Source organism: Haplochromis burtoni, unplaced genomic scaffold (genome assembly GCF_018398535.1).
Source record: "Haplochromis burtoni strain Fernald_Lab_line unplaced genomic scaffold, NCSU_Asbu1 Contig_62, whole genome shotgun sequence".
In the NCBI taxonomy this organism is placed as follows: domain Eukaryota; kingdom Metazoa; phylum Chordata; class Actinopteri; order Cichliformes; family Cichlidae; genus Haplochromis; species Haplochromis burtoni.
The window spans coordinates 1,266,221-1,291,582 of NW_024582423.1; the positions used below are offsets into that span (position 1 = coordinate 1,266,221).

General features: G+C 38.9%; 2 protein-coding genes across 4 annotated transcripts in view; both read right to left on the minus strand.

Annotated features, from left to right (window-relative positions):
* LOC102308882 (inositol polyphosphate-5-phosphatase A) overlaps positions 1 to 23,005 on the minus strand; it is a 25,291-nt gene extending 2,286 nt beyond the window's left edge. The window contains exons 1-15 of the mRNA XM_014333709.2: positions 20,343 to 23,005; positions 9,815 to 9,856; positions 8,904 to 9,004; positions 8,538 to 8,625; positions 4,683 to 4,746; positions 4,039 to 4,142; positions 3,753 to 3,805; positions 2,448 to 2,567; positions 2,187 to 2,271; positions 1,992 to 2,087; positions 1,826 to 1,900; positions 1,455 to 1,528; positions 1,258 to 1,369; positions 171 to 239; positions 36 to 92 (exon numbers count right to left, since the gene is read on the minus strand). Coding sequence (XP_014189195.1) covers positions 48 to 92; positions 171 to 239; positions 1,258 to 1,369; positions 1,455 to 1,528; positions 1,826 to 1,900; positions 1,992 to 2,087; positions 2,187 to 2,271; positions 2,448 to 2,567; positions 3,753 to 3,805; positions 4,039 to 4,142; positions 4,683 to 4,746; positions 8,538 to 8,625; positions 8,904 to 9,004; positions 9,815 to 9,856; positions 20,343 to 20,402 — 1,188 coding nt within the window. The 5' untranslated portion in view covers positions 20,403 to 23,005 and the 3' untranslated portion in view covers positions 36 to 47. The remainder of the gene's footprint in view (positions 1 to 35; positions 93 to 170; positions 240 to 1,257; positions 1,370 to 1,454; positions 1,529 to 1,825; positions 1,901 to 1,991; positions 2,088 to 2,186; positions 2,272 to 2,447; positions 2,568 to 3,752; positions 3,806 to 4,038; positions 4,143 to 4,682; positions 4,747 to 8,537; positions 8,626 to 8,903; positions 9,005 to 9,814; positions 9,857 to 20,342) is intronic.
* A 702-nt stretch (positions 23,006 to 23,707) lies between these two features.
* The window catches only part of LOC102309389 (glycerol-3-phosphate acyltransferase 4), a 14,188-nt gene continuing 12,533 nt past the window's right edge, over positions 23,708 to 25,362 (minus strand). For all 3 annotated transcript variants that reach the window (XM_042221194.1, XM_005922705.3, XM_042221195.1), the window contains one exon: positions 23,708 to 24,753. In XM_042221194.1, coding sequence (XP_042077128.1) covers positions 24,645 to 24,753 — 109 coding nt within the window. In that variant the 3' untranslated portion in view covers positions 23,708 to 24,644. The remainder of the gene's footprint in view (positions 24,754 to 25,362) is intronic.

The window sequence follows — 25,362 nt, forward strand, 5'->3', positions numbered from 1 at the left end:
ACACACACACACACACACACAGTGAAACTTCTTACCATTTAGAAGTATCAGATGTGGTCATTTGTCTTCAGTGAGAAGGACAAGAACACAGGCTACAGAAGAAAACAAAACACATCAGAGTCAGTCCACATGGCTGATGTGCACAACACACTGCTTATGTAATCTGTTACCTTATGATCTCCCATGCAGACATTAGGACCCATTGTGTTGTAAACAACACTCTTCTCACCATCGTCTCTCTGAAAAGAAGAATGAACTTGAAGATCATTTATATGTAAACATAACGAACAGATTCTTCTTAAATTATATTAAGTTAAATGTTGAGTATCACATTTGTGTGGGCTGGGTTATGTTCATAGTGGATTTACATCACATTACATATTAAAGGTTATACAGTATGTGTGCACGAATGTAAAACCGTGTCCAGGTAAATACTTTTTTAAATTGGCAGTGTGAGTGAAGTGTCGTGTAGTATTAAAAAATTTGTGTGTCCTCTAACATCCTGTGTGCTGATTTATTTGTAAAAGTCTTAATTTTCTAGTAAAATCAGAAGAAAGTGACGTCCATGCTCTGCTTGCATGCTGTGCCAATGGTGTGTAAGACCAGCCAACATTTTTTTAGAACCAGAGCCCACTAACTTCAACTAACGACCATCTCCCACACAACACAGACTCCATCACAAACAAGACAAGAAAGAGAAGTATGCGAAGCCCGTTGTCTAATGACTTGTGATTGACAACTTCTTATGCAATGAAGATGTAGTTTTACACCAAAGTTAATCCTCAATTTCAAAATATGATCCAGAACAATCCCAAAAACTCAGGAGGACTTTTACAGACTTTGGCTCACAGACTTCTACAGGAAAAGAAGTCTTTTTGCAAACACAGGTATCACCATCTGTTAGCTAACATTAGCTTTCCTGCAAAAACAGACAAACTGCAAGCTACATATTGTAGCGAAACACTATCTTAAATAGATAATGCTAGCTAATTTTTTTAAACCCCTAGAACTCCTCTGGCTGATAAATTAACCCGTCACTATCAGCAAAGGTTTACGAACTAACCAGAGTCAGAGTCATGCAGCATAATTGGTTAACCTTAAAATGTTGCTAACTAATGCTACTGCTAAAACACATTGACTAGAAATGTTGGCTGGCTAGCTTGCCAAAGTGCTTCCTTAACACGTCATGCTAACTCACGTATTATATCAAATTGTGTTCTTGTCATCATGAAATGATGTGATTGTGCAAAGACTCACCCTGTGGATTAAATCTTGGGCTGTATGTGACATAAGGATGCGATCACACCAGGCAGGACAGCGAGTGTTCATGTACTGGGTTGGTTTAGCATGCTCTTCACTGTATGGGTAGCTGAGCACAAGACAAGAGGGGAACAAATTCTTAAAGCATGAAAAGTAAATGGCAGAAATTTGCAGCAAGTAGCAGAGTTACAGACCTTGGTGGAAACTTGATGCCCTCTTCCCTAATAACATCATGGAAGGCTGCAACTTCTTTGTCATACTTCAAAAGCTGAGCGACAGAAGCCATTATGGTTACAAATGACTACAAACGTCAACACATGAAAAACAAGCATGATGTGAGCGAGTGCAGATTTAACATGGGGGATAATTTGGGTTACTGCTACTAATGTTTCTCCCTTTTTGTGTTTACTGCGCTGTCATTTCTTTGAAGTATTCCTGCTGATGGAATCTAAAATCTAATCTAATCTAAAATCTCTGAAGACAGGTCAAACTAAGTTTCCCTTGAGTTTCTCAGTAGTGCAACTGATGATATCTTTATGGGTGAAAGGTGAGCTTGTGTTCTTACTGCTCTGCCATTGTCCTCTCTGAAAACCGCCTGGTGCAGGTAGGCAAAAAGCTTCTCCTCAATTCGAAGCAGAACCTAGAGGTGAAAAGGAGGCAGAGAAAGTAACTTTTGAAGCAGATAATTCTGGCTTTTCTTTTTTTAAACAAGATTCTCTCGTTTCAATCACCTGGTGGTCGTTATCCTTTTCTTCATATATGATTCTCTGCACTTCGTTACTGCTGTCCTTCTTCACCATCTGCACATCGGCAGCAGTAGACAAATCCTGGTCAAAAAACACAAACGAGAGGGTTTATGTCAAAATTACAGACTGGTACATGATTGCAACACTTGAACTTTGGGGAAAATGAATGCTCTTGCATACCTGGACCAGACTAAGTGTATCCAGACGGAAGTTGAAATCTCCAAACACAAAGAAAGGCAGCACAGTTTGCCGACTGTCTGATATCCTGGAAAAATAAAAATACTACCTTAAGCCATAACACAGGGTTTTAATTCTTAATCCCAATGTACTTTGTATGTGTTGATTCTGTTAAAATGCTCATTCACTGGATAAGAGGAGCTACATGATAGCACATTTTGAATATTATGTTTTCATACAGTAGCGTGCAGCTGCTAGTCTCACCTGCTGATGACATATCTGAGAGCGTTATTGCGGTTGGCTGAGTAAATGGAAGGACTGGAGTTGCAGGCAATGAGGTTAGAGGCATCATGGAACAGGTGGACATTTACCAGGTCTAGACCTCTGTGAAAACACCCCCGACACACACAGGCAAAAGAAGGTGAGTTGTGGCAGACGGAGGGGAAAAAAACAGGAAACAATCCGATAACTCCAAAGCCTGACATCAGATAGGTGTGTATGTGAGTCTGTGTGTGAAATAACAGGTGTCATTTACAGGAGCTTTCTTATCAATGAGCACACTTGGGTTAATGTTCAGTCTACAAACAAGTGCAGTTCACTGGCTCCTTTTCTTAGGCTGTCACCAGAAAGCAATTAATGAGCATCTCACAAATGAGCTGTGTTGACTCACAGTATGATGCTGTGGTACATTAGATTTTGAGCTCCTGTTGTTCCAGTCCCAAGGTAACAACACAGCAGAGCAAATACTGACTACTACTATGAAATTAAAACCCTGCTCACCATCCTATAACATGCCGAGTCTAAGCTCCCAACAGAGCACCACATTAAATTAATTATTTATATTCTGTGAGTGTAACCAGTGAAGTAAAGAGGACATTTTTGTCAAAACAAAACCCAGAAGATATTAATAACTGGATGATAAGAAACCACAAGGTCATCGGAGCAGCTGAATGTGAGCCTCACTGTTTGTTTTATATCAGCTTTGATAGATCAAAGTAGGTTTTAAATGTCCTCTTAGATGTTTACTGAGTAAAATTTTATTTGCTTGTCTTCAAGGAACTACAATATTTGACCTTCAGTTTACTGAGGGATGCCGAAGCATGCTTTAAAAACAAGTATGACATAGTGGCTAACAGTTGCTTTAACTCCAGCAGTTATGGTTCCATATTGTAGGAGCTTAAACATACTGATACCAAATACTGTAAAAGATGGACAAAGCCAATGTGGACATACCAAATATGATTTAATAACATCTTTTTTTAATTATTATCAAAGGTTAGGTCCTATCAGTGAAATGTATACCCAGCCCTCTGATGTGATGTCTTATCTGAACATTGACCCATGGGACATTTTTTTATTTATTTAACTTTGACAGTCAGTCAAGGACTTTGGGCTCATAACAATCTTTTACGCTGCTTTTCCAATCTTTTAAAAACAGGCTACATATTTGTTCCCAAGGGTGTTTTTATTGTAAATGTATTTTTCCAAAAACGTCACCAAACAGCCACACATGAAAGTGTGTTCAACCCTGCTGGTGCATCACGGTGAAGGTGAGTGTTTGTTACGTACTGGTTGTGTATAATCCAGCGGGTCCTCATGAAGCCCTTTCTGGACCACTTGAACTGCAACAGAGGAAAAACTGGAGTGAGTCACTAAACAGCAGTGAGCTGTGTCTTTAAAGGGCTAAATTGATAATTATTGATTCTTGCACATAATTTGTCTCATCACCCTGTCAGAGCAGGCAGACGGCCCCCCGAAAGCCCCAGTAGACTCATTTGTCCCAACATCTCCTTTGGCCCATGTTTGCCCCTCCCGACAGGCATACCCAGATGCACAGTCATGCATACATACTCACATCAGGCCAGAAATTCTTTGGGAATTTTTCTTTCTCCACGGTGGTGACCCTGTCCAGAGAGCCCATATACCTGTTCTTTTCCAGCACTGCTTTAAAATTCTTAACTGTGAGAGGCAGAGCCAAGGAGGTGACATGTAAAAGAGTGAGAAAACATGCAAACAGCAATCAATAAACTGGTGTTAACCTCATCAGAGGGGCATACATGATGAGCAAATCTATAAGCGGGCCATTAGACTGTGTTCGGCGAACAACAATCGTTTCGGGCCACGCAGCGAGTGGCAGCTTCGGGATGTTTATGGTCCTTCCATAAGCTTTTCTGAGGAGCTTTTTCACATCTAACGTGACTGGACTATGCAACAGCAAAATAGCCGCTCCACTTTAAATTCGAGTTCTTTGCAAATAGGAGACGTAGCCTTCAAACTGCCAGCACAGTTTGCCAGAGAAATGTCCAACAATTAAACACCGACAAGGATTTTGCAACAGCACAACCGACTGCACCAAAGGAGGGAGGATTCTATCAAAACAATGCATTGAGTAATAACCATTGGTGCGTTCCAACACGTTGTTTGGAAAATAAACTAAATTTAGCACAACATGATGAATGATGAAATAGGAAATCCATGTAAGCGTTGTGTTTTTTTTACCATGAAAGTCATACTGTTGTATATTTTTCAGTGTCTTGTGGATGAAGTACATGCTCCCCAAAGCCTGTGGATAGAAAAGATATAGCAGTTACAATCAGTTTTAGGTAAACCACTTCAAAAAAATCATAGTGAAACTGGACTTTTAATCGTTCTGCAGAGGCTTTTGGTTTCATTCATCCTCTTCAAAGAAAGCAAGAACACATGGTATGCTTTGTGCATTGGGAATGTATGACACAGTGCATTGTTACTCTCCAAAGAGATGGCAAACTTTAAGTAATAAAGTATTTCCAAGAGGACGTATAACTGCACAGCACATCCACGCGCTGCTTCTGAGACACGCACACTTCAGTACCCAATCATCCCTGACGTGGGGCTGACAATTTTTAATGTACTAACTGCCTGCTCCACTGATCTGATTAATCGCGGCCCGTGAAATCAATAAAGACAGAAAATTAAAACCATTTAAAAGGTATTAAGCAGTGAGCCCGCTGTCTGCCAACACCGCTGCTGCAAACTGGGAGCTGAAGAAAAATCAGCCGGCACTCAAGAGGGCTCAGGGCGTGACAGACCGCGGTGACAGACACCCCCCAAACACACACACACACACACAAATCCAGCCGCTACATGAGAAATTTCTCCCTGAAGAATTCATTTATCTTCAGTGCCAAAGTTGTCCACAATAAATAAAATTAGATATGTCTCCGTGTTTGTCTGCGAACTGCAGTTGGTGACCAACTTGTCTGAATGAAGATTTAAGCAATGAGTTATTTAACCGAGTCTGAAATTGTCCTTAACTTGTATAGCAGCTTGTAGACTCAGGAAGGAAGTCAGATCCCACTGAAGTTATGTTGGCACTTTTTTCACAAAATTGGGACATTAGAAATGTACTCTAACAATTCATAAAACATGAGATGGCCAACCCTTTTCGCTTTGTTTATGCTAGATTAGTAACAATGTTATATACTGTAAAGTATGTGCACACACGTCGGCGCACACAGAGGCACATTTCCCTCCTCGTTTTCCTCCACATACTCTGCCAAACACCTATCTTCATCAATCAGGTTTGTGCACAGTTTAATAAAAAAATATTGACTTACAAGTGATTTTTTATCAAAACACCATTTGTACTGGGAATTCATGCAAGTCTTCCCCCTCTGCTTCTGCAACCCCTCTGAAAAGAGAACCCACCACCCCTCCCCAAATTCTCTCATGGCCGTATAACTGATGATCGCAGCCAAGGGGAAACAAATTGAAAATCAATGCAGGTGGCACCGACGAAATGAGAATGAGGCATTAGGTGGGGTGGGGTGGCTGCAACCCTCCCAGGGCAAACAGCGGGGGGTGCAAACACTCAAGTGCAGAGGAAACTTAGTCCCGGCTGTCTTCTGCCCCCAACACACTTTATTTATTGTGTACAAATAGGCTGGGATCAATAGTTTTAATCTAGAGTTAAATGTATTGACTTTGGCCTGTCTCTACTCTCACCTGGCCATTGAGTTTCCCCTTTTTTACTTCACGCACCTTCAGTCTACAGATGCAGCCATTGACCCCTACTGTCAAATGTTCAGCGTGAGGGTATCACCTGGGAGGAGTGTGGGTTAATACTTTAAAAAACACTCTACTGTGCAAAAGTCTTGAGCTGACTGTCCTTTCTTTCCGTTTTGCTAAGAAAGTGGGAAAAAGGCACTGCGATTTATTGAAAAATGTGCAAACATGCATGGAAAAAACAGGTTGAACAATTCAAACAGCTTGAAAGTGAATATTTGGTGTGAGCGCCTCTATTCTTCAGTAAAGCCTGAACTCTCTTAGACACGCTTTCTTGTGTTTTTTTTTTTTTTTAGGTAGTTTTCAGGAATAGTTTTTCAGGCTTCTTGAAGGACATTCAAAGCTCTTCTTTGGATGTTGGCTGCCTTTTGTTTTGCTCTCTGTCAAGATGATCTCACACTGCTTCAGTAATGCAGAAGCCCAAAATCTGCCCAATACCACTGGCCAAAATGCAGTTCCAGCCTCCCCCTGGTTTACAGATGCAGTAGACACTCACTGTTGTTCTTCTCTCCTGACCTCTGTACATACTGACATATCCATTTGAAGCAAGGTAAGGTCTTTACCTTACAATATATGGGCTTTGAGGCAACTCTTGTTGTGATTTAGAGCTATATAAATAACATTAAATGATTTGACTTTCAGATGCTGTTGATCTGCTGTATATAGATTTTTTGCCTGACTCTTCAGTTTCCTCTCTACAAAGTATGCTGAGACATGTTTTTGGCTCATAGCTTTTTCGGACTCAACTTGTTGATACAAAAATAGAAACAAATAGTATGATTGCAACAGGCTGCTAGTAACAAAGTGCCTAAAGTTACAATTTAAAACTGGTTCTTTGCTAAGCTGTCCATAACACGGGCTTATCCCTTGAATTTCATGGCTTTTTAAAATCTTGAATGATTCATAGGCCAGTGTTAAGAAGCTTAACAAAAAAACAAAACAAAAACATTGCCCTGACTGGCCTGAAAATAAGCAAAAAAGCAGCCAGTGGTTAAAGAAAAACTTTAAAAGCTCGTCAGAAAACCTGGAGAACCATTGCTCAAACAACTTTTAAAAAATTACAAGAAAGTCTGGTTCCTCGAAAGTGAAATAAAAAAAATGAGGGGTGAGTCACAACTTTTGCACTTCCAGCTAGGGGCAAAATTTCTAGGAAACTAATACTGTTGAACCAGTTAAGAGCCACTGTGAACTTTAAGAAATCATTTTCATTACTTTCTAAGAAAGATATTAAAAACTTGTTTGTATTACATGAGGACAATAAAAAAGAAGGTGCATACAGAAAACGTCTTTCATAAAAGGTGTGGACGATGAGGCTTAATCTGTGACTGAACAGCATTCCAACAAAAGACCAAGGATTCAGCTCATGACATTAAGAAATGCCGGGAGCAGCATGAGATTTAACAGACCTGTCTTTAAGAGCACCTCCTCTCCCTGTGCTCATATTGCGCAACAGCTTTAGCGCTGTTTTGTGCTTCATCTTTGAGATCAATGTCACTTACACAAGGCTGTTGTTTTGCACATCTAACATTCTGCAGTGAACTGAAAACTGACTCCAGCTAGGAAGTACTACTATAGTATGTTCAGATTTCAGCAGATTTTATTTGCAATGTCCTGATCTTTAACATGATGATCAGAATAACAGTTAGACTCACAGAAAAGTCTGTTTGGGCAGTCTGTGGCAACCAGTGTTGGTCAAGTTACTTGAAAATAGTAATTAGTTAATAATGACTAATTACTTGTCCAAGAAAGCAATCCTGTTACTTTACTGGTTACTTATTTTCAATAGTAATTAGTTACTTTATTACTTAGTTACTTTTAAAAAACATGACACAATATGTAATAACACAATAGACCTTTTCACCCTAATTCTATTTTTTCTGCATAATCCATCATGTAAAATTGAATCAAATGAAAAAGTCTATTTTAAAGATTGTTTTAATCCTTTAATTTCATGCACATTGCATCAAGCAAAAATGCAATTATATGCAACTGTCTTTAACATTTAAACCTATTTTCTGCATATTGCAGCATAGACACTAAAATAATGTTTTGTGTTTACACTCACGCTTTTAAATAGATGCCAGTAAAACACAGCAAAAAATAAATGAAATAAAAGATTGCAATGCAATCTGGAGTCAGTAAGCACGTTTTTTGTTTCACTGTGTTGCGTCACTCTCAGAAACTTCTGATTTTCCCCAGCAGAGTGCATTGAATGCATCCAGTTATCATTGCGCATTAACATGTAAGAGAACTCCATCTAGTGGAAACACACAGCAACTACTCTGTATGAGACGTTTTTGTGTTTCTTACCGTGAAGCTATCTTCTACTTTGAACTGGTTGTCCACATAAATGCAAGACCTGTCAAAGTCTTTCATTTCTTCACTGGACTCGAGGGTCCTGGTAACAGCAGAGCAAAAAAGTATGATCACTGCACTGGAGGTTTCTTTGTATACAGATCTAACGAACTAAGAGTCTTCTGACTACAACTATACAACCATCAATTAATGTTATGTTTTTAAATAAAGATGTAATGACTTGACTGGTTCTCGCTTCTTGAATGACATCAAACCGTAGATGGTTTTCATTTTTTTGACACATTATAAGGAACTGTTTAATTGACAACAATGAATCAATGGAAATGGCGAAATGCATTATAATCAGCATATTAATCCTACCAGAAGAAGTTTTCTGCATGGCCCATGTTTAACATGTAGTCCTTTCCTCCAACCTCCTGGAAGTGCAGGGCAACAAACTGTGGCTTGTAGCTCTGGATAGTCTGTTATAAAGCAAAGCAAACAGTCTCAGTGCAACGTACATGCTTACACTAAAGAGCACTGAGGGGTGTAGAAGGTCAATAATGATTGTTACAGGATGAAGGCAACTGTCCTTTAGAGAAGGGCTGGTAATGCTATCAGTTTAAGTACTGGATTGCACCGATGACGCACATGCATGCACACGGCTGAGTTGTAGTTCCTTCCGTAAATCTATGTAACCACATCAGACTGACTTCATGAAACCATATGTCTCTCACATCTCTTACTGCCTATCCCTCTTCATCTGCTATACATCATCATCCTCACATGTCGCTGCTTGAAGGATGTAATTTCTTAACATAAAACCTCTTCGAAACATTAGCGTTTTCCACAGAATGTTCCTGCAAATGTTTCATAATTTAATCCAGTTTAAAAAATTAAAGATTTCTCTCTAGGGAAGACTCTTAATTTGAAATACAAGATACACAAAGTATGTCCAATGTGTGGGCAATGCAAATCAATCAGCACATCTTAAATATTTGACCATTCAGTTTGTCTCGATTGGTCTTTTAATTGTGATTTTTGAATTTCAACACTACATCTATGAATGGAGGCCAGGTGAAGGTTTACTATTACTGACTATCGGTGTTAGTCCTTCTGCAGATATGTTATCAGTATTTACAACTGTATAATAGAACAGTGGACAGAACCAACACAGGTTTCGCTTCCTAGAAGTGGCCATACTCCCCCAAAAAAAACAACCCAAAAACATGAAATATCACATTCTGAAATCTGTAATATTATTATTGCAACATGCAGAAGCTCAAGCTTACCTTGTACAGTTGTTTTAACCATTCACTTTGAATTTCACCGACCTATGAAATGTAAAAACATACAAACAAACATATATATATATATAATTTGGGCTCAGATCAACACATTTTTTCAGTACATCTGGAAATCATAATTTTTTTCATAGGTTTTTTATTTGTAGGTGTCAAAAATGGACAATATTTACTTTCCCATTTTCATCATCTATGAGAACATGATGTCCCTATTTAAATTTCAGAGATCGTGAGGCTAAAGGCAGCAGAGGTTAACCAATTTGCAGTGAAGAAGAAGAAACTCATAACACTGACAACACAATAGATATTTAATTCATGTTTTTTCCTTTTAAATGTTATTTTCTCCCTCACTTGCACAGATATAATCATATATCACTGCTATTGCAATGTCTCAATTATCACAGTGCCATGATAACAGTATTATTGTGGACAATTATGTATGTATGATATTATGATATTATTATGTAAGTATGATATCATCTATTTTTGAATTGCTCCATGATTACCATGCCCACTAATTAATATGTTTTAAAGATATTAAATGTTGCTTTATGTCATTAGTAGACCAAATTAAAGAAACAGGGTTAGTCTAATCTTCAACCATTTAAAATGTTCAAAGCTAAAGGACTAAAAATATTGCAGTCAAAATAAAATATAATAACAAAATAAATAAAATAACACTCTCTCTCAGTTTTGACATTTATTGGGACAAAATAAAAAAAAATCATCTGGCCCTTAGCAGGTTCAAAAATTATTTAAATACCATCCCTCATAAACAACTGCACATTACATATTACACTGTGTAATTATTTAGTGAAAAACTAAAGCAAAATGCAGAACGAGTGTGTGAGAAACTAAGTAGACATCTTGTAGGAGCACGTTTAGCAGGAAATTAAAGTAATCATTATCTTTATGACTTTATCAGTCTCTCACATCATTGTGGAGATTTGCTGCTTTGCTTGGGCTCATTCTACGATGGCCCTGAGAGGCCAAACGTACTGCAACTTCAGAAAACACTTGCAAAAAGAAAAACACCTGCAAAAAGAAAAATGCTCCAAAAGCACACAAGACACAACGGAAATGTTTCTGGGGAGACAATAACCCGACGGACCAGTTGCACGAACCAAAACATGCTAACAAGTGCACTGGGACTGGGAGACACTTCAAAGAAGTGGAAGCAGGGCGGCCAAAGAGTAAACTTTCAAAAGTAAGTACTGAATATTATGTCACTTATTTATGTGCAAATGTTTAATAATGAAGAATATTAAAACATTACTGTTGGCCACCAGCCAGCAAAGTTATGTGACATTAGCGATGTTTGTACTTTCAGCGTTTACTTTGTTTTAAAGCCTTCATACGCCGTTCGATAGTCGACCGTAATCTTACAGAGAATCTGATGATTTTGTGGATAATTAAAGTCAGTCATATATCCACAAACACAACAGGCTGAAAGTCAGTGATGCTGCTCGGTTTGCAGTCCTGAATATCACGGCACAAGCAGGATTCACTGCACTGTTAATGTTAGCTATGTTATATTGCTGCCTCTGTTCGGTGGTGTCAAGCCAAACGAACTTTAACATGTGTTTGAACGAGCTGACGGTTCACTCGTTAAGCTGAAAGAAAGATGCTTTAATCACAGGAGTCACACATGTGTCCACTGTACCATCTGGGAACTCTTCTTGTTTAGCACTGGTAATAACACAAACACTGTCACCTGTCTGTCTGTCCTGCACTCTCTCTCTTTTTCTTTCTCTCTGATTGTGGAATAAAAGTATGAACATGTATTTATAAGTTACACTTGTGTTTGAATCCTGCAGCTTATCACACATTTGATTTCCATGTGTGACAACTGCAAGTGTCCAGAGTGAGGACAGACTGAGGGACCCACTGCTGCACATCATCTGTGAGGCTTTGCACCCCTGATGATCCACCAGGACAAACTCAGCAGTGTGTGAGGAAGAGGAGGAGGAAGAGCCAGCAGCAGCTGACAGATGGAGAGAATAGACAGACTGTTCCCTGTTTGTGAAGGACTGCTAGAAAAGTTTAAAATAACTAATTGTCTGTCCTGAATCAGTCTTATTAGGTAATGTTCAAATAATTTTATCATTCCAGTGTTTTCAGTGTGGGAGAAAGTACTCAGGGACTTCAAGTTACACACTACGAAAGGCAGCAACAAGTTTAATGTCCAGAAACTTAAAGTATGTATCAGCAGCAGAATGGAGCTAAAAATAAATGTTTGTTTCAGTTCTATGAAGCTTTGAGAATTTTACATTAGTAGTACTGCTGTGTTTGTTGCATCATATTGCTGTAATTGTTTATATGCTTTATATATTCTGAGGTAAGTTGATCTATAGTGTTACATCATATTCTATAAGAATGTTATGTGTTTGTAGACTTTCTGCCCATTTTGACCCATTTAGCAGAAGTCAGCCTGTTGAAGGCTCTGATATCTATTCTGTATGACTTAAAGCAGTTATGACATGGTATGATTTTCTCACCCAATAAAGGAATATTTAATATATCAGTCAACTCTTCATTCTATCAGAAACAGTTATCACAGCTCGTACATTTTCTTTTTAAACATATATGTAAGCATTGAGACAAATTTAGTAATGCCAACATATTAAAAGAACAATATTTGTCTCTTATATATAATACATCTATAGATACACTGTCAAAGATACTTGTCTTTGAGAGAAGATTTAAGGTGATAGGAAATATAAATAAATGCAACTTGAATCTTTACTGAAGCTCAGTATTTGACACGGAGTTCAAACTCACTGCTGTAATAACTAATAATGATTAATATAATAACTATAATATTGGCCATATTATATTTACATTACCAAAGTGAGATGACTTTAGTCTCATGAACAACATTAGCTAATTGTTATTTACTAGCTAATCTTAAATGACTGTTCAGTACAGAAATGAAGCCCAACAATCATGTTATACAGTCCTGTGGTCTCAGCCTTATCAAATCACACAAAAGCTCATGTAGAAACAAATGTACAAAATATGTTCTCCTTCATTTCTGTCAAACAAAGCTGTATGAAACGTTTCCAGCTGTTAGTATCATGGTTGCTAGGCAACCTGGGCAGCGCGACAGAGGCTAGACCGTCCCATTTCACAAGCCTACAAGCCTCGCACTTCCGGCCTCAGCGGTCTTTCAGTACGTATTTTATGCCTGTTTTATTTTCTCTTTTTAAATATTTTTATGACTTGTAATCTTATGTGCAGCACTTTGTGAATCTGTCTTGAAAGGTGCTATATAAATAACAATTTATTTATTTATTTATTTACGCGGCCCTTGAGGACCGTTAAGGCTGCAAACCCTGAATTGGGATACAGCCTGTCGCTACCCGATCCGTACCAGAAACCCGATCGGTACCCCGCATGCGCAAATCTTACGTCACTTTGCCAACATTGCGACATTCAATATATTTGAATGATACGGTTAGCGCCCAGTTAGCACCTAGCATTTCTCAACAGCTCTGCCTCCTTTTCGACTACCGGGACATTTAAACAATGGATAATCCGTATACAAACAAATTCATGCTTTTCTCCTCAACAGAGAGCATTCCCCGATTGAACAACAGCGCCGTAAAATAAGAAGAATGGCGCCTAATTACAGAGTTAATAATACAGACTTTGTAATGTGTCACGTAAAGATTCATGAGCCAGATGAAGTGTTTACTGACAATTGACAGTGATAGCGGTTAGAGCAGGGCGATATGGCCAAAAATATTTATCACGATATATATATGAAAATTTGCGATAACGATATAACTGACGATATAATTGATGGGAGACAAAATACAACTCCACAACATTACTAGCGCAAAAAGACAACCTTCCATTTATTTTCACTTAAACAAGAAGCTGGTTTTTATGTACATTAAAGCTTTAGAAAAATGTAACAGTGCAAATGCAAATTCCTTGCTGAAAGTATAACCAAAAGGCATTTCCAGTAGAAATGGGCTGACATATCCTGAGCATAACCATGTATAATATCCACTGAAGTTAAAAAGAGGTGCTTTGCAACATTAAACTGCAGTGTGCAGTACGTATTTTTCAGACCATAAGGTGCACGGGATTATAAGGCACATTAAGCGAAACAAAGCAGTCAGATAAATCAAACTTTATTAAACTCATTCTTCTTGCTTCCTCCACTTCTGTACCATTGATTCATTAATGTTGAATTCTCTGGCAGCTGCTCTATTCCCATGTTGTTGCAGTATATTAATGACTAACCTCGTATTGTGGATGGATTATCTCAGTTGTTCTCCTGACTGAAGTTTGGTCCGTTTACAGCATCCTGCCATGCGATTGCATTTGTCTCTAACCATGAGGAACCTTCACGTTAACTTTTATAAGTGGAAAAGTGTTAGTGTTCGTCCTCCAGCTTCACTGTTTATGTTATGCTAACATAGCTGTGTCGCTAGCGATCACGTAGCACATCATTATATACCAGCTAGCCCAACTTCAGTAACCCTACAAACGTCACTGCTGTTTAGTTTCCTGTCTTCATTTATGTTGGAAGTGATAGCAGAGCTGTACGTTTGAATTTTTTCAGAAATCTCTCAGTCAGAACATGCTATATCATGCTTAGGTAACTAGCGAAACTAGCGAGCTAACTTCCGCTAGCTTCCTGCTAACTTCTAACTCCGTTAAATGTAATAACTTTTGTTTTCATGGATGCCTGGAAGTTAAACTTCATAGTTACACCTGGTAAAGCAGCAATGCTGATCGTTTTATTAAAGATGAAAGAATTTAGACAGGTTTTAACTCTCAGTGATGCTGCAGTGTTGTTTGACCTGAAGCATACAGAGTTTAGGACCCAGATTACTCCCAGATTTAAGAGCATCTTAGTCCGACAAATACGACAATAACAACGGCCGCTTGCATGTTCTGCAAAAAAATGTGCTTTGTTGTGTATCTGACGGACAAACACCAATCCAGTTCCACATCACTGAAGTTGCACCATTTTTACAAACCAATTCTGGTTCATCTGTTTCACTCAACAATCGGCCATGTGCTATGAAAACAAAGGCACTGCGCATGCGCGTTTTACTCCCATTCTATCGCGATATTTCATTTTCCTAACATTATACCGGTATTACTGTGAACGGTATAATATGGCCCAGCCCTAATAGCGGACATCATCATCATTATTCCAATCAATCCTCTCCACACAGAAAAGCATAAACACACTCAACTATCACTAAATCAAATTTAACACACGTTTGTAATGACGCTAATTCAGTTTACAATAGGGTTCATTCGCTTGGCGAGCAGGTGGCAGTATCCTCGTACACTGGGGAGTAAACTGCCATTAAACGAACAGAAGAAGAAAACCCCTGCACATGCGCGGTACGGATCGGGTAGACCCGATTTGTACGGTCCGACTGTGCACAGTTTTTTTTTCGTTTTTGTCTACATTATACTGAAATGTTTCATTATTGGAAACATTTTAAGAGATACTTGTTATTCCTAACATCTTAACAGATACTCTGACCCGTAACTATCGTAAAACGCTTCGACCGAAAGTAGACACCTTTCGCGCATGCGGGGTACGGATCGGGTTTCCGGTACGGATCGGGTAGTGACACAGTCAGGTTATTGTCTCCCCAGAAACATTTCCATTGTGTTTTGTGTGCTTTTGCAGCATTTTTCTTTTTGCAGGTGTTTTTCTTTTTGCAGCATTTTTCTTTTTGCAAGTGTTTTCTGAAGTTGCATTCCATTTGGCCTCTCAGGGCCACCGTATCATTCCCCTGCGGCATGACCCAATCTGGGCTGTCAGACAGATGGCCTCACATTTGACTTTAGAATACTTTTGCATACAGTAGAGTTCATTGCTCAATCACTGCAAGTCCCCCAACAACCTCTGGCTGCAAAAGAATCCCAAATCATCATCCCTCCACCGCCGTGCATGACAACTTGTATGAGGTCTTTGCTGATACGCTGTGTTTGGTTTTTGTCAAATGCGGAGCTGTGGATGGCGAAACATCTTCATTTTGGTCTGGTCTTTCTTAAGGACATTGGTTGAGAAATCTTGTGGTTTGATGAGATGCAAATTTGCAAACCAAAGTTGTGCTGTCATGTTTTTGTCAGAGAGGTTTTCTCCTGGCAACACAAACAAACCGTACTTGTTCAGTCTTTTTTTAATTGTACTGTCATGAATTTTAACATTTAACATTCTAACTGAGGCTTGTAGAATCTGAAACCTAAGAATCTTAGGTTTTTCATTTGCAATTTCATTGCATTTCATTTCAAGATCATGGCTGGTGTCTTTCTGTCTTTGTTAACATATGCCAGAACATCTTCTTTTATAAAGGTGCTCACACTTGCTGATGATCAGTTAATCAAGTTCATTTAGTTAGCAGCACCTGGCAGCTACTTCCCTACTTAATTGCTATGGAAGCAGTAAGGGTACACTTAATTTTAAATATACTGCTTTACATTTTGCAGTCAAGAAAATGTCACAGACCTCTGTTAGAATAAACTAATTATTTATTTTATACAATTATTTTTTCTTTATTTTACTGCTATGTATGACTCTAACAGGGCACTTGGTTCACAATAGTTTATATTTCATGTGCCAGATTAGTCGTACAGTCCATGGCCTGATCTATCTAGCATATAAGGTGTGTGTTATATGTTTGTTTTTTTTCAAACCCATTGACTTAATGTTGCAAATGCTCATTTCATCGTCCTATGAAAAAACAATTATGCCCGAAAGATTGCGATTATTGATCAAATATGATACTGAGTGAAAGAAAGAAAGATATATGGACAATCTCTCTAGGGGACAACAGAAGTCCCCTACAGAGAAATGCATAGAAACATGCACAGAGCTACAAGTGCAAATTGAAGTAAAAAAAAATAAAAATAAATAAGTGACTAGTAAATGTGACAGAAATGGTCAAATTCTTTTTAATGCTTAAGAGTTACATAACTTGCAGCTTCAAATATTCCACCTAATTCTTACATGGAGTCCATAAATGATGATCAAATGATGATGTATTTTTGCTCATTTATGCTGCCCAACAGAAGGGGCATAAGGACAGAAGTAGAAACCTCAGATTAATGCAAAACAAAGAAAAGCTTCTGTATTTAAAATTGCACTGCCATATCAGCTAATGGATAATCAGCTCAAATGGAAGTCAGGAAGTCATCTCAAACTCTGAGCAGGTTAACATAAACATTAGGGATTTCCTGGAAACATTATCCTGTGCCATGTACAAGTACAGCTGCACCTGTTGCAGTCCAGCCAACATCAGCTTGTCATCTATGAAGGTCTGTGTCTTTTTTCATAGACAGTTGATATTCAGGTTTAATAGTAAAATGTTACTCAAAAAAGTCAGCAGATAAGCCTTATACACAGCTAAAGAAGACAAACAGGTTCAGTGCTTCCAGGTTTAGAAAAGCAGGCAGATATTTTAGATGCTACATGTGAGGTGCTGTACCCTGACAATACTGATCCACCCATCTCATCAAATAAAATTCTGTTTTCATCCCATGATTTTGTTGTTGCTGTTTAAGGTCATGTTTTGTTAACTTGTATAGCTAGTAGCTGGTACTACCAGGTAAAACAGTTGTTTCTTTTGCCACAATCTTCAGTCTTGTAGTTCATCAATTGATACCAACTTTGATCATGTACTTTCTTACAGTGACACTACTGGATTTACAGCCCAGAGTAGGCGCAGAGTAATATGCAGTCTCCTGCAAGGCCATTTTTTTTCCTAGCACCTGAGAAATGACTTTGCATAGTGCATTTGCATGCCAGGGATAACAGCGACTCAGCCATTGTGACCGATAGGACTCCTCTCACGTCAGCCTTGCTCCAAACACTCTGTCCACCAGCTGTAATACATTTGCATTTAGTTGACATACTTTTAATTTATACTTTCTATAGACGTGACAATGTTAAAAACTGGATGAGGCAAACTTACAACAACCAGTTGGACACTTTATTTTTTCTTTCTGACCAGAGCAATAAGCAAACTGTCAGACAGCAGGCATAGTAGAAATTAAACTCTTTTCTTTGTCTATTGTTGTAATCTGCACTGCAGCACTTGTGTGAAGCTGTGGTCTTTTTAAATAGTAAATGGCCTGTATTTATATAGCGCTTTACTAGTCCCTAAGGACCCCAAAGCGCTTTACATATCCAGTCATCCACCCATTCACACACTGGTGATGGCAAGCTACATTGAAGCCACAGCCACCCTGGGGCGCACTGACAGAGGCGAGGCTGCCGGACACTGGCGCCACCGGGCCCTCTGACCACCACCAGTAGGCAACGGGTGAAGTGTGCTATAGAAATAAATTTTGATTGATTGGTTGATTGATTGAATTAAACAGGCTGATTAAGTTGATTGGTCTTGTCACAGAGTGGTGACCACATCCCGTCCTATGTCAGCTGGGAATGACTGAAAATGAAGGCATTTGTTTTTATACAAGGGAAAATATATAAATAAGTATATATTTAGTCATTACACAAGCTCAGTAATAAACATGGTAGCCAAGATGGCAGTAAATATCGGTGAGAGTTTTAATGTCTCATATGCTGAGCTGCTCTAACAGGACACTCAGCCAGCCCAGAACTGCAAAGGAAAAGGATTTACTCTGTCTTGTGCTGCAGGTCCTGCTCTCACCCAAAAGTTGGGTGAATAATTTAGGAATGTTTGTTTATAGAAATGAGAGGGCTTAACTTAAGTAAGTGGAAAAGTTCAAGTCCACCGCGGAAGATATTCATCTGTTTACATATCTCCCACAATGGGACCTGACATGTTTTCATTGGAGCAAGGTCTGGCAACCGGAAACGGGTCCTGAGCCAAATTTCCATGAGTCTAAGAGCTCTCCTCCCTGAAAGTTAAGCAAAGCCGAGGTAAAACAGAGAAAGAGCTGGAACCCGTTGGGACAGTTAAATTACAGTTTAAATTATTTAATCTTGTGTTTAAAAAGGTAGTTTTACTGTATGTTTTTGGACACATGCAAAAAAGTGAGACTGGGCTGTTACAGACTCATAGAGCTACCATGGCGCTCTAAATCTCCGCAGTTTTATAAGGCTGCTATAAACTGACTACTGAATACAAAACAAACACACTTTCCCAGTAGTGACATCATAAGCACTGATTTTACACCTGGGATTGATGAGAAATAGTATGGTTGCAATCTGAGAGGCAGCAACTTCATTACCCTCATAGAGGATCTGGAGGACTCCTGCAAAGGCACGGCTACCTTTGCAGACTGAGAGGATGCCAAGGATGTTAACTCAAATGAGTTAACATCCTTGGCAATAAATCAACTTCTACACTAAATCTGTTATAAACTTTATGTAACCTGCAATCCTCTATTAAACCTTTGCTGACCTTAGTTTACTTTGGAATGAGTTATGCCCAACACTCAATGCAACTTGATGTTTTGTTCTGTGAATTATGCACTGCATTGTGTATGCATCTGTGTGTATGGAGATCATTAGGTTTGTACATGTGTGTGCACAGATGCTGAGCTGATCATTATCAAACAGCATCAAAAGTTTACAAAGTTTTCCAGCATGTAAATTGCACAGTATTGTGTTGGTGGTGGTGTTTTTGTTTTTTCTCGTTCACCTGTTTACACTGCACTCTTGTTGTTTATTTTATTTTATTTATAAGGGCAATTTGTTACTTCATGTCAACATGGCGAGGGTTAAAGAGGTCTATTCACTATTTATTATCAGTATGAATGTATAATTTAATTGCAAGCATAACTGTAAACGAAAAAAACAAACACTTCTGAATGACAACATTTATTTGACCTGTGTGTTGTTATTGTTCATGTCTGGGTGTTGCAGACAGGTTCAGAAGGATTTGGTAAACGGTAAAAGGACTGGTTCTTATAGGACTGGTAGATTTAACTACTTTATCTGAGCACTCAAAGTAGCTTCCCTCATTAAGAAAAGCACGCTCTTTCTATCTAAAATTCACACCCCGATGGATGTATCGGAGAGCAAATTGAGGTTAGCGTCTTGCCAAGGATGCTTGGCATGCAGACTGGAATTGAACCACCACCTTTCACGATTTGTAGGTGACCTGCTCTACCACCTGAGCTGCAGCCACCCGTCCAGTCTGGCACGTGACGCGTCCAACAGGTAGCCTGTCTAATTATGAGTCAACTTTGACTGTTTCCTTTTAATTAACAGTATCTGCTGCTGACAGCTGACAAGGAAACATTGCTTGGTAACTTGAAAGCGTCGCATTACGAGGCAAATGTACGTCAATTACCGAAAAGCCCCAACAACAAACAAAAAAAACATAAAGCACCAGAAGAGCTCAGCTCACTGCTTACATCCTTATACCTATGATGTAAGCTAGCAATGTAGCCGATTCAATATTTAAAAAAAAAAAAAAAAAAAACTTGCCTCCTACCCTACACCCTCCTACCGGCTTACTTAAGCCTATTAGCGTTTATATAATACTCTGACTGTACCTTAAGTATGGTGTGACTTTAATTGTGATGCCGTTCTACTTACATTGTCAAAGAGTGAGCCGACGTTTGCGGTGACAAGCAGCACACCGGTGAACGTTTCCATGTTAACGACGCGAGCAGTCCCGAGGAAACTCCGTAGTAGCAGCAGCAGCGTCGCCAGTGATGCTCATGCAGGCCTGCGATCAACTCTGCAGGAGCTTACCGAGGTTTATAATGTGTGTGAGTGTCTGAGAGAGAATCTGAGTCGCGACTAGCAGCTATCCCTCACGGACGCCTTCCCGCTTCTGGTCCAAATCGTTTGCTGATAGCGGGCTTCGGTGTCGCACGGTTAACGTACGCCTGCAGAGAGGCGCTCGTCTTCATCATCGTCGTGGAGTCAGAGAGCAGGTAACAAGTTTGTGTAACTGCCCGTTCAGACGTGTGGATTTCCGCCTCCTCGGGATTAATTGGACTAGTAGGTTCTTAAGGGCTTCTTAAGCTGCCTGGACTGGGCATCTGTTGCTGACAAACCCTCGGAGAGCCTTCTGCAAGCGGGCGGTGTTGCGTTATGAACTCCTGGCGCTCCGCCCATTTGCTCCGATCGCTGCTGGTTTGCTGTATTCAATAAAATACAATACAAGTTTATCAGTGATAAGCCAACCAGCACTCAATAATAAAATCACCTGGAGGTAATCTCACAGCATTTGAATGTCACAGAAACCTTTACATACATACATACACGACTTGCTGTACAAAACAGCTAGCTTTTACCGCAACCACTCCTGAACCACACTAAGCATTACATTATTACAACAATGCTTTGTGAGGTGTTATAACCTAACATGTAATTTATAGACCACATAAAGTTTTTGTTGTTGAAAAAAAAAACACCTGAAAGGATTTTAAACTCGCAAATCAGCGTACCACAGTCTCGTTGTCTAAAGACACAAAACAGGAAGTTAGTGATCTTCTCCCTGTGTAGCACTTCTTTTCACTTGGGGCAGGTTGCTTTTCTTCAGCGCACAATCAAATTATATAACAGGTACATCTTGCCTTAATCTCACTTCCCCTTAGCTGTATGATCAGTGATTATACCCTGCTGCTATCACCATTAACTACACTGTAATGTGCAGTCCTGTGCCAACAGATGCATGACTTCCACTTTAGTCATTTTTCTTTAGAAAACCCGCCTTCTCCAGTATCTTTTCATCACCACAGCAGCATAACAACATTTCCCCATCCTTAGTTTCCAGTGGAGCCAGAAGCTATAAAAGACTTATTTGGAGTCGATGGATGTGTGCCATGTGGCAGGGTTGGACTCTGGCACTCCGTAATGTTGTTAGTGAGCTACTCAACCAAGGCATGGGTTACACAATCAAAAGCCGCTGTCTGCTTCCTCTTTCTCCTCCTCCTCCAAGCACTGTGTGCTTTATTTACCCGCATCAACGAATCCACTTGAAGCTATTGCAATCAAATGGTTTGGAAGGACGCCTCACTGAAAGGAGGAAGAAGTGGTTTATTGGATTCTTGGATGAGGCAGTGCAGTATGAAAGTTTTCAGACCTTGTGGTTGTTGTTCATCTCTGTCTCACTTCCACAGTGCGTCTTTGTCCTGTCTTCCTCCCCTCATGGCAGATGGCTGTCCTCCCCTAAGCCTTGTCCTGCTAGAGGTTTCTTCCTGTTAAAAGGGGGATTTTCATTCCCACTGACACCAATTTCTTCTTTTTAAGGGGGCACAATGTAAAGTGCTTTGAGGCGACTGTTGTGGTGATTTATAAATAAAACTGAACTGTCAAGTTTTCCACATTTTGTCAAGTTCCAATAATCTCAAATTCGATTCTGTCCTCCTGGTGCCAACCAGCATTTTACTGCACAGCTTCTGCTGCTCTTCTTCAAAGGTATCTTTAACCTTTGCCCTTTTCAGTTCTCCATCCGTATGAAAGAGCTTGAATTCGTAAACAATGTAGCCACACATGTTCTAATGATTAGTTTCTACCCAAGCGATTAAAATGTAAACAATATAAACTTTATGATAAATAGCAATACTGCAATAAATTCTTATTCTGTAAAAAAGGGCAACCAAATGGTACGAGGAAGCAAATAGTCAACTATGAAAAATGAATTGAATATAATGTCTCCATGTAGTTGGTAAGAATAACTGAATAATTAAATTATAGGTTGATTGGCCTTGTAGAGCCAATCATCTTCATAAGTCTAGACCCAGAAATAGCTGATGTTTATCGTCTTTCCATCAATCGACACCCATGAGATCAAGATGTTTTGATTTTTTTTTATGCATTCAAAATTCTTATTCAATCTACTTTAAAACAGGTCTGTCTTTTGTTTTATCCCCTATATCAGCACTTCTAAGAATAAATGCTTTAGTCATTTGGACGCATATCATGAGCAGGTATCAGACTAAAAGTGAGCTTATGACATCTGACTCTACTGTGTGCTGAAACTCAGCAAATATTTGCCCCCTTCCTGGTTTATTCTTTGCATAATTGTCACAGTTACATGTGTCAGACTGTCAAAAAAAATATTTAACGTGGGACAATTATAATGACAAAACACACAATGCAGTTTTAAAATCGTGACTTAATAAATTAAGGGATAAAATCTACCCAAACCTATCTGGCTCTGTGTGACAGATAGTGTAAACCTAATAACTTGTTTTGCCACTTTTGGCAGCACGAACTGAAATCAAGTGTGTGATTACTGGCAATGTCTTTCAAATCACTGTGAAGGAACTTTGGCCGACTCGCCTTTGCAGAGTTTTTTTTTTTTTTTTTTTAAATCAACCACACTGCAGGGTTTTCAAGAATGAAAGGCTTGTTTAAGGTCACACATAAGCATCTCAGGTAATCACATGTTTAAATCTCTTCAAATGTGCTGTACATTCACGCACTGATCCTTAGCACTAAACCCTGATAGGGAATAAATGCAAGAATACAGTGCTAGAAAAATAAAGATTCCAATCTTGATGCCAGACTGGAGGCATCACAACGAAAAACTATCCAGAAAGACAGAAAACAACAGCAAGTCAAGGCAATACTTATAAACATTAGATATAGGGAAAAAAAACAAAGTCAAAAGTAGTGAACATTCTTGAACATTTATTTTTATGAAATGATTTGACATAATCTAAAACGACTATCCCTGATAACAGCAGACCAGTGAGACAAAGGTCCCAGGGAGAAACCAATGAGGCCGTCCACCAAGTTTCTTGAGTTCAAAGTAAAGCTGCAGTCTGTTCATGAAACCTCCTTGAGGCTGCTAAGTTAGGAAAAAGGTCATTGGTGAGGCGGGGCAGATAAACACAATAGCTTTTAGAGTTTACTTAAAATAAACTAGCCACTGTTCACTGCAATGGCAGGAAGTCAATGAAAAGATGTATTTTTAAAAGGTGTATGAGTATTTTTTTTTGTTATTTGCCATTATATCTATGTGTTTAGTGAAGAGACCCACTGTTATGATTTTACATCGCTACCTGCGTGACACAAGCCTTACAGGAACAATGCTGACGAAATTCCTAATAATCCCTTTTTCCAGTTATACATTATTAGCTGGAAGAAGAATAGGTGTCTAAATCTACAGACTTCCATCAGAGTAACTGTGGGTGCACATTTTCCACTTCATAATGTGAGCACTTGCACATTCAGTGGAGAGAGGAGAAAAAAAAGAAAAGAAGTCACAGACAGCATATCAGGAACACGTCTCAAGCGCAGCTCCTACAGTGGCCATGTGTTGATACAAGTCTTAATGTAAAACTCAATGCTTAAAATACAAGTTTTTTTTTTCATCTTGGAAAAAAGCCCATAAAAATATCTGAAATGTAACAAAATCTGGCACTGTGCCCTGAATCAAGGGTACAAGCCGGTCATGAAAAACCCCAAGTCAGTCACAGGTTTCAGCTTTAGAACAATTTAGTTTTTATCTACAATAACTCCTTTATACACCCAGGTATAATCAAGTCTGAAACGGAAACATAACATAAAAACATGACTGTAAAATCTTAAAAACAAAATATAAAACGATTAAGTGAAAAAGAAAAAAACAAACAAAAATAAACACTTTTCCTTAAAAGACTGCCACCAAGGAAGACTCTCCTTTGCTCCGTTTCTAATGCAAGCGAGGCTTCGGTCAAGCTATTCCAACACAGGGCAGCAGACTCAGAATGACCTGTAACAGCGAAGCCAACTTAACATGCCAGGCTGAGGCAGTGACCGAGGAAGCCAAATGGAGTACTTTTGACATCAGGGACAGAATTTTCCAGTCCAGGGGCTCCGACAGAAAAGGACCGCTGCTGATCGCCTAATCAGTAAGAGGTGCCCAGCTTTGAGCCAGTCCATCTCCATAAAGGTCCTTCAGGAGCGGCTGCGGTCCTCCTGGGTGCCAACCAGCATTTTACTGTACAACTTCTGCTGCTCTTCTTTAAAGGTATCTTTAACCTTTGCCCTTTTCAGTCCTCCATCCCTATAAAAGAGCCTGAATTAGTAACAATGTAGCCACACATGTTCTACTGATTAGTTTCTATCCAAGCAATTAAAATGTAAAAAACGTAAACTTTATTGTAAATGGCAATACTGTAATAAATTCTTATTCTTTAAAAAAAATGGCAACCAAATGGTATAAGGAAGCAAATATTCAACTATGAAAACTGAATTAAATATAATAATGTCTCCATGTAATTGGTAAGAATAATTGAATAATTAAATTATAGGTTGATTGGCCTTGTAGATCCAATCAGCTTCATAAGTCTAGACGCAGAAATAGCTAATGATGTCAAACTCTTCTTCATTTCCCAGAAATCAAACATTTTTGGCATCACTGAGAGTAACAACAGTCCAAATTCTTGCAGCGCCAATAAAATGATGAGTGTGGGAGTTCACCCTGGTGTTACAAAAAAGTTCAACATCCATGAAAAAGTTGTTTAACAGAGCAAGACGTTAGCTAACTATACTCTCCATCAAAAAATTATAAATCATGTTCTGAAAGAAAGAAAGAAAGAAAGAAAGAAAGAAAGAAAGAAAGAAAGAAAGAAAGAAAGAAAGAAAGAAAGAAAGAAAGAAAGAAAGAAAGAAA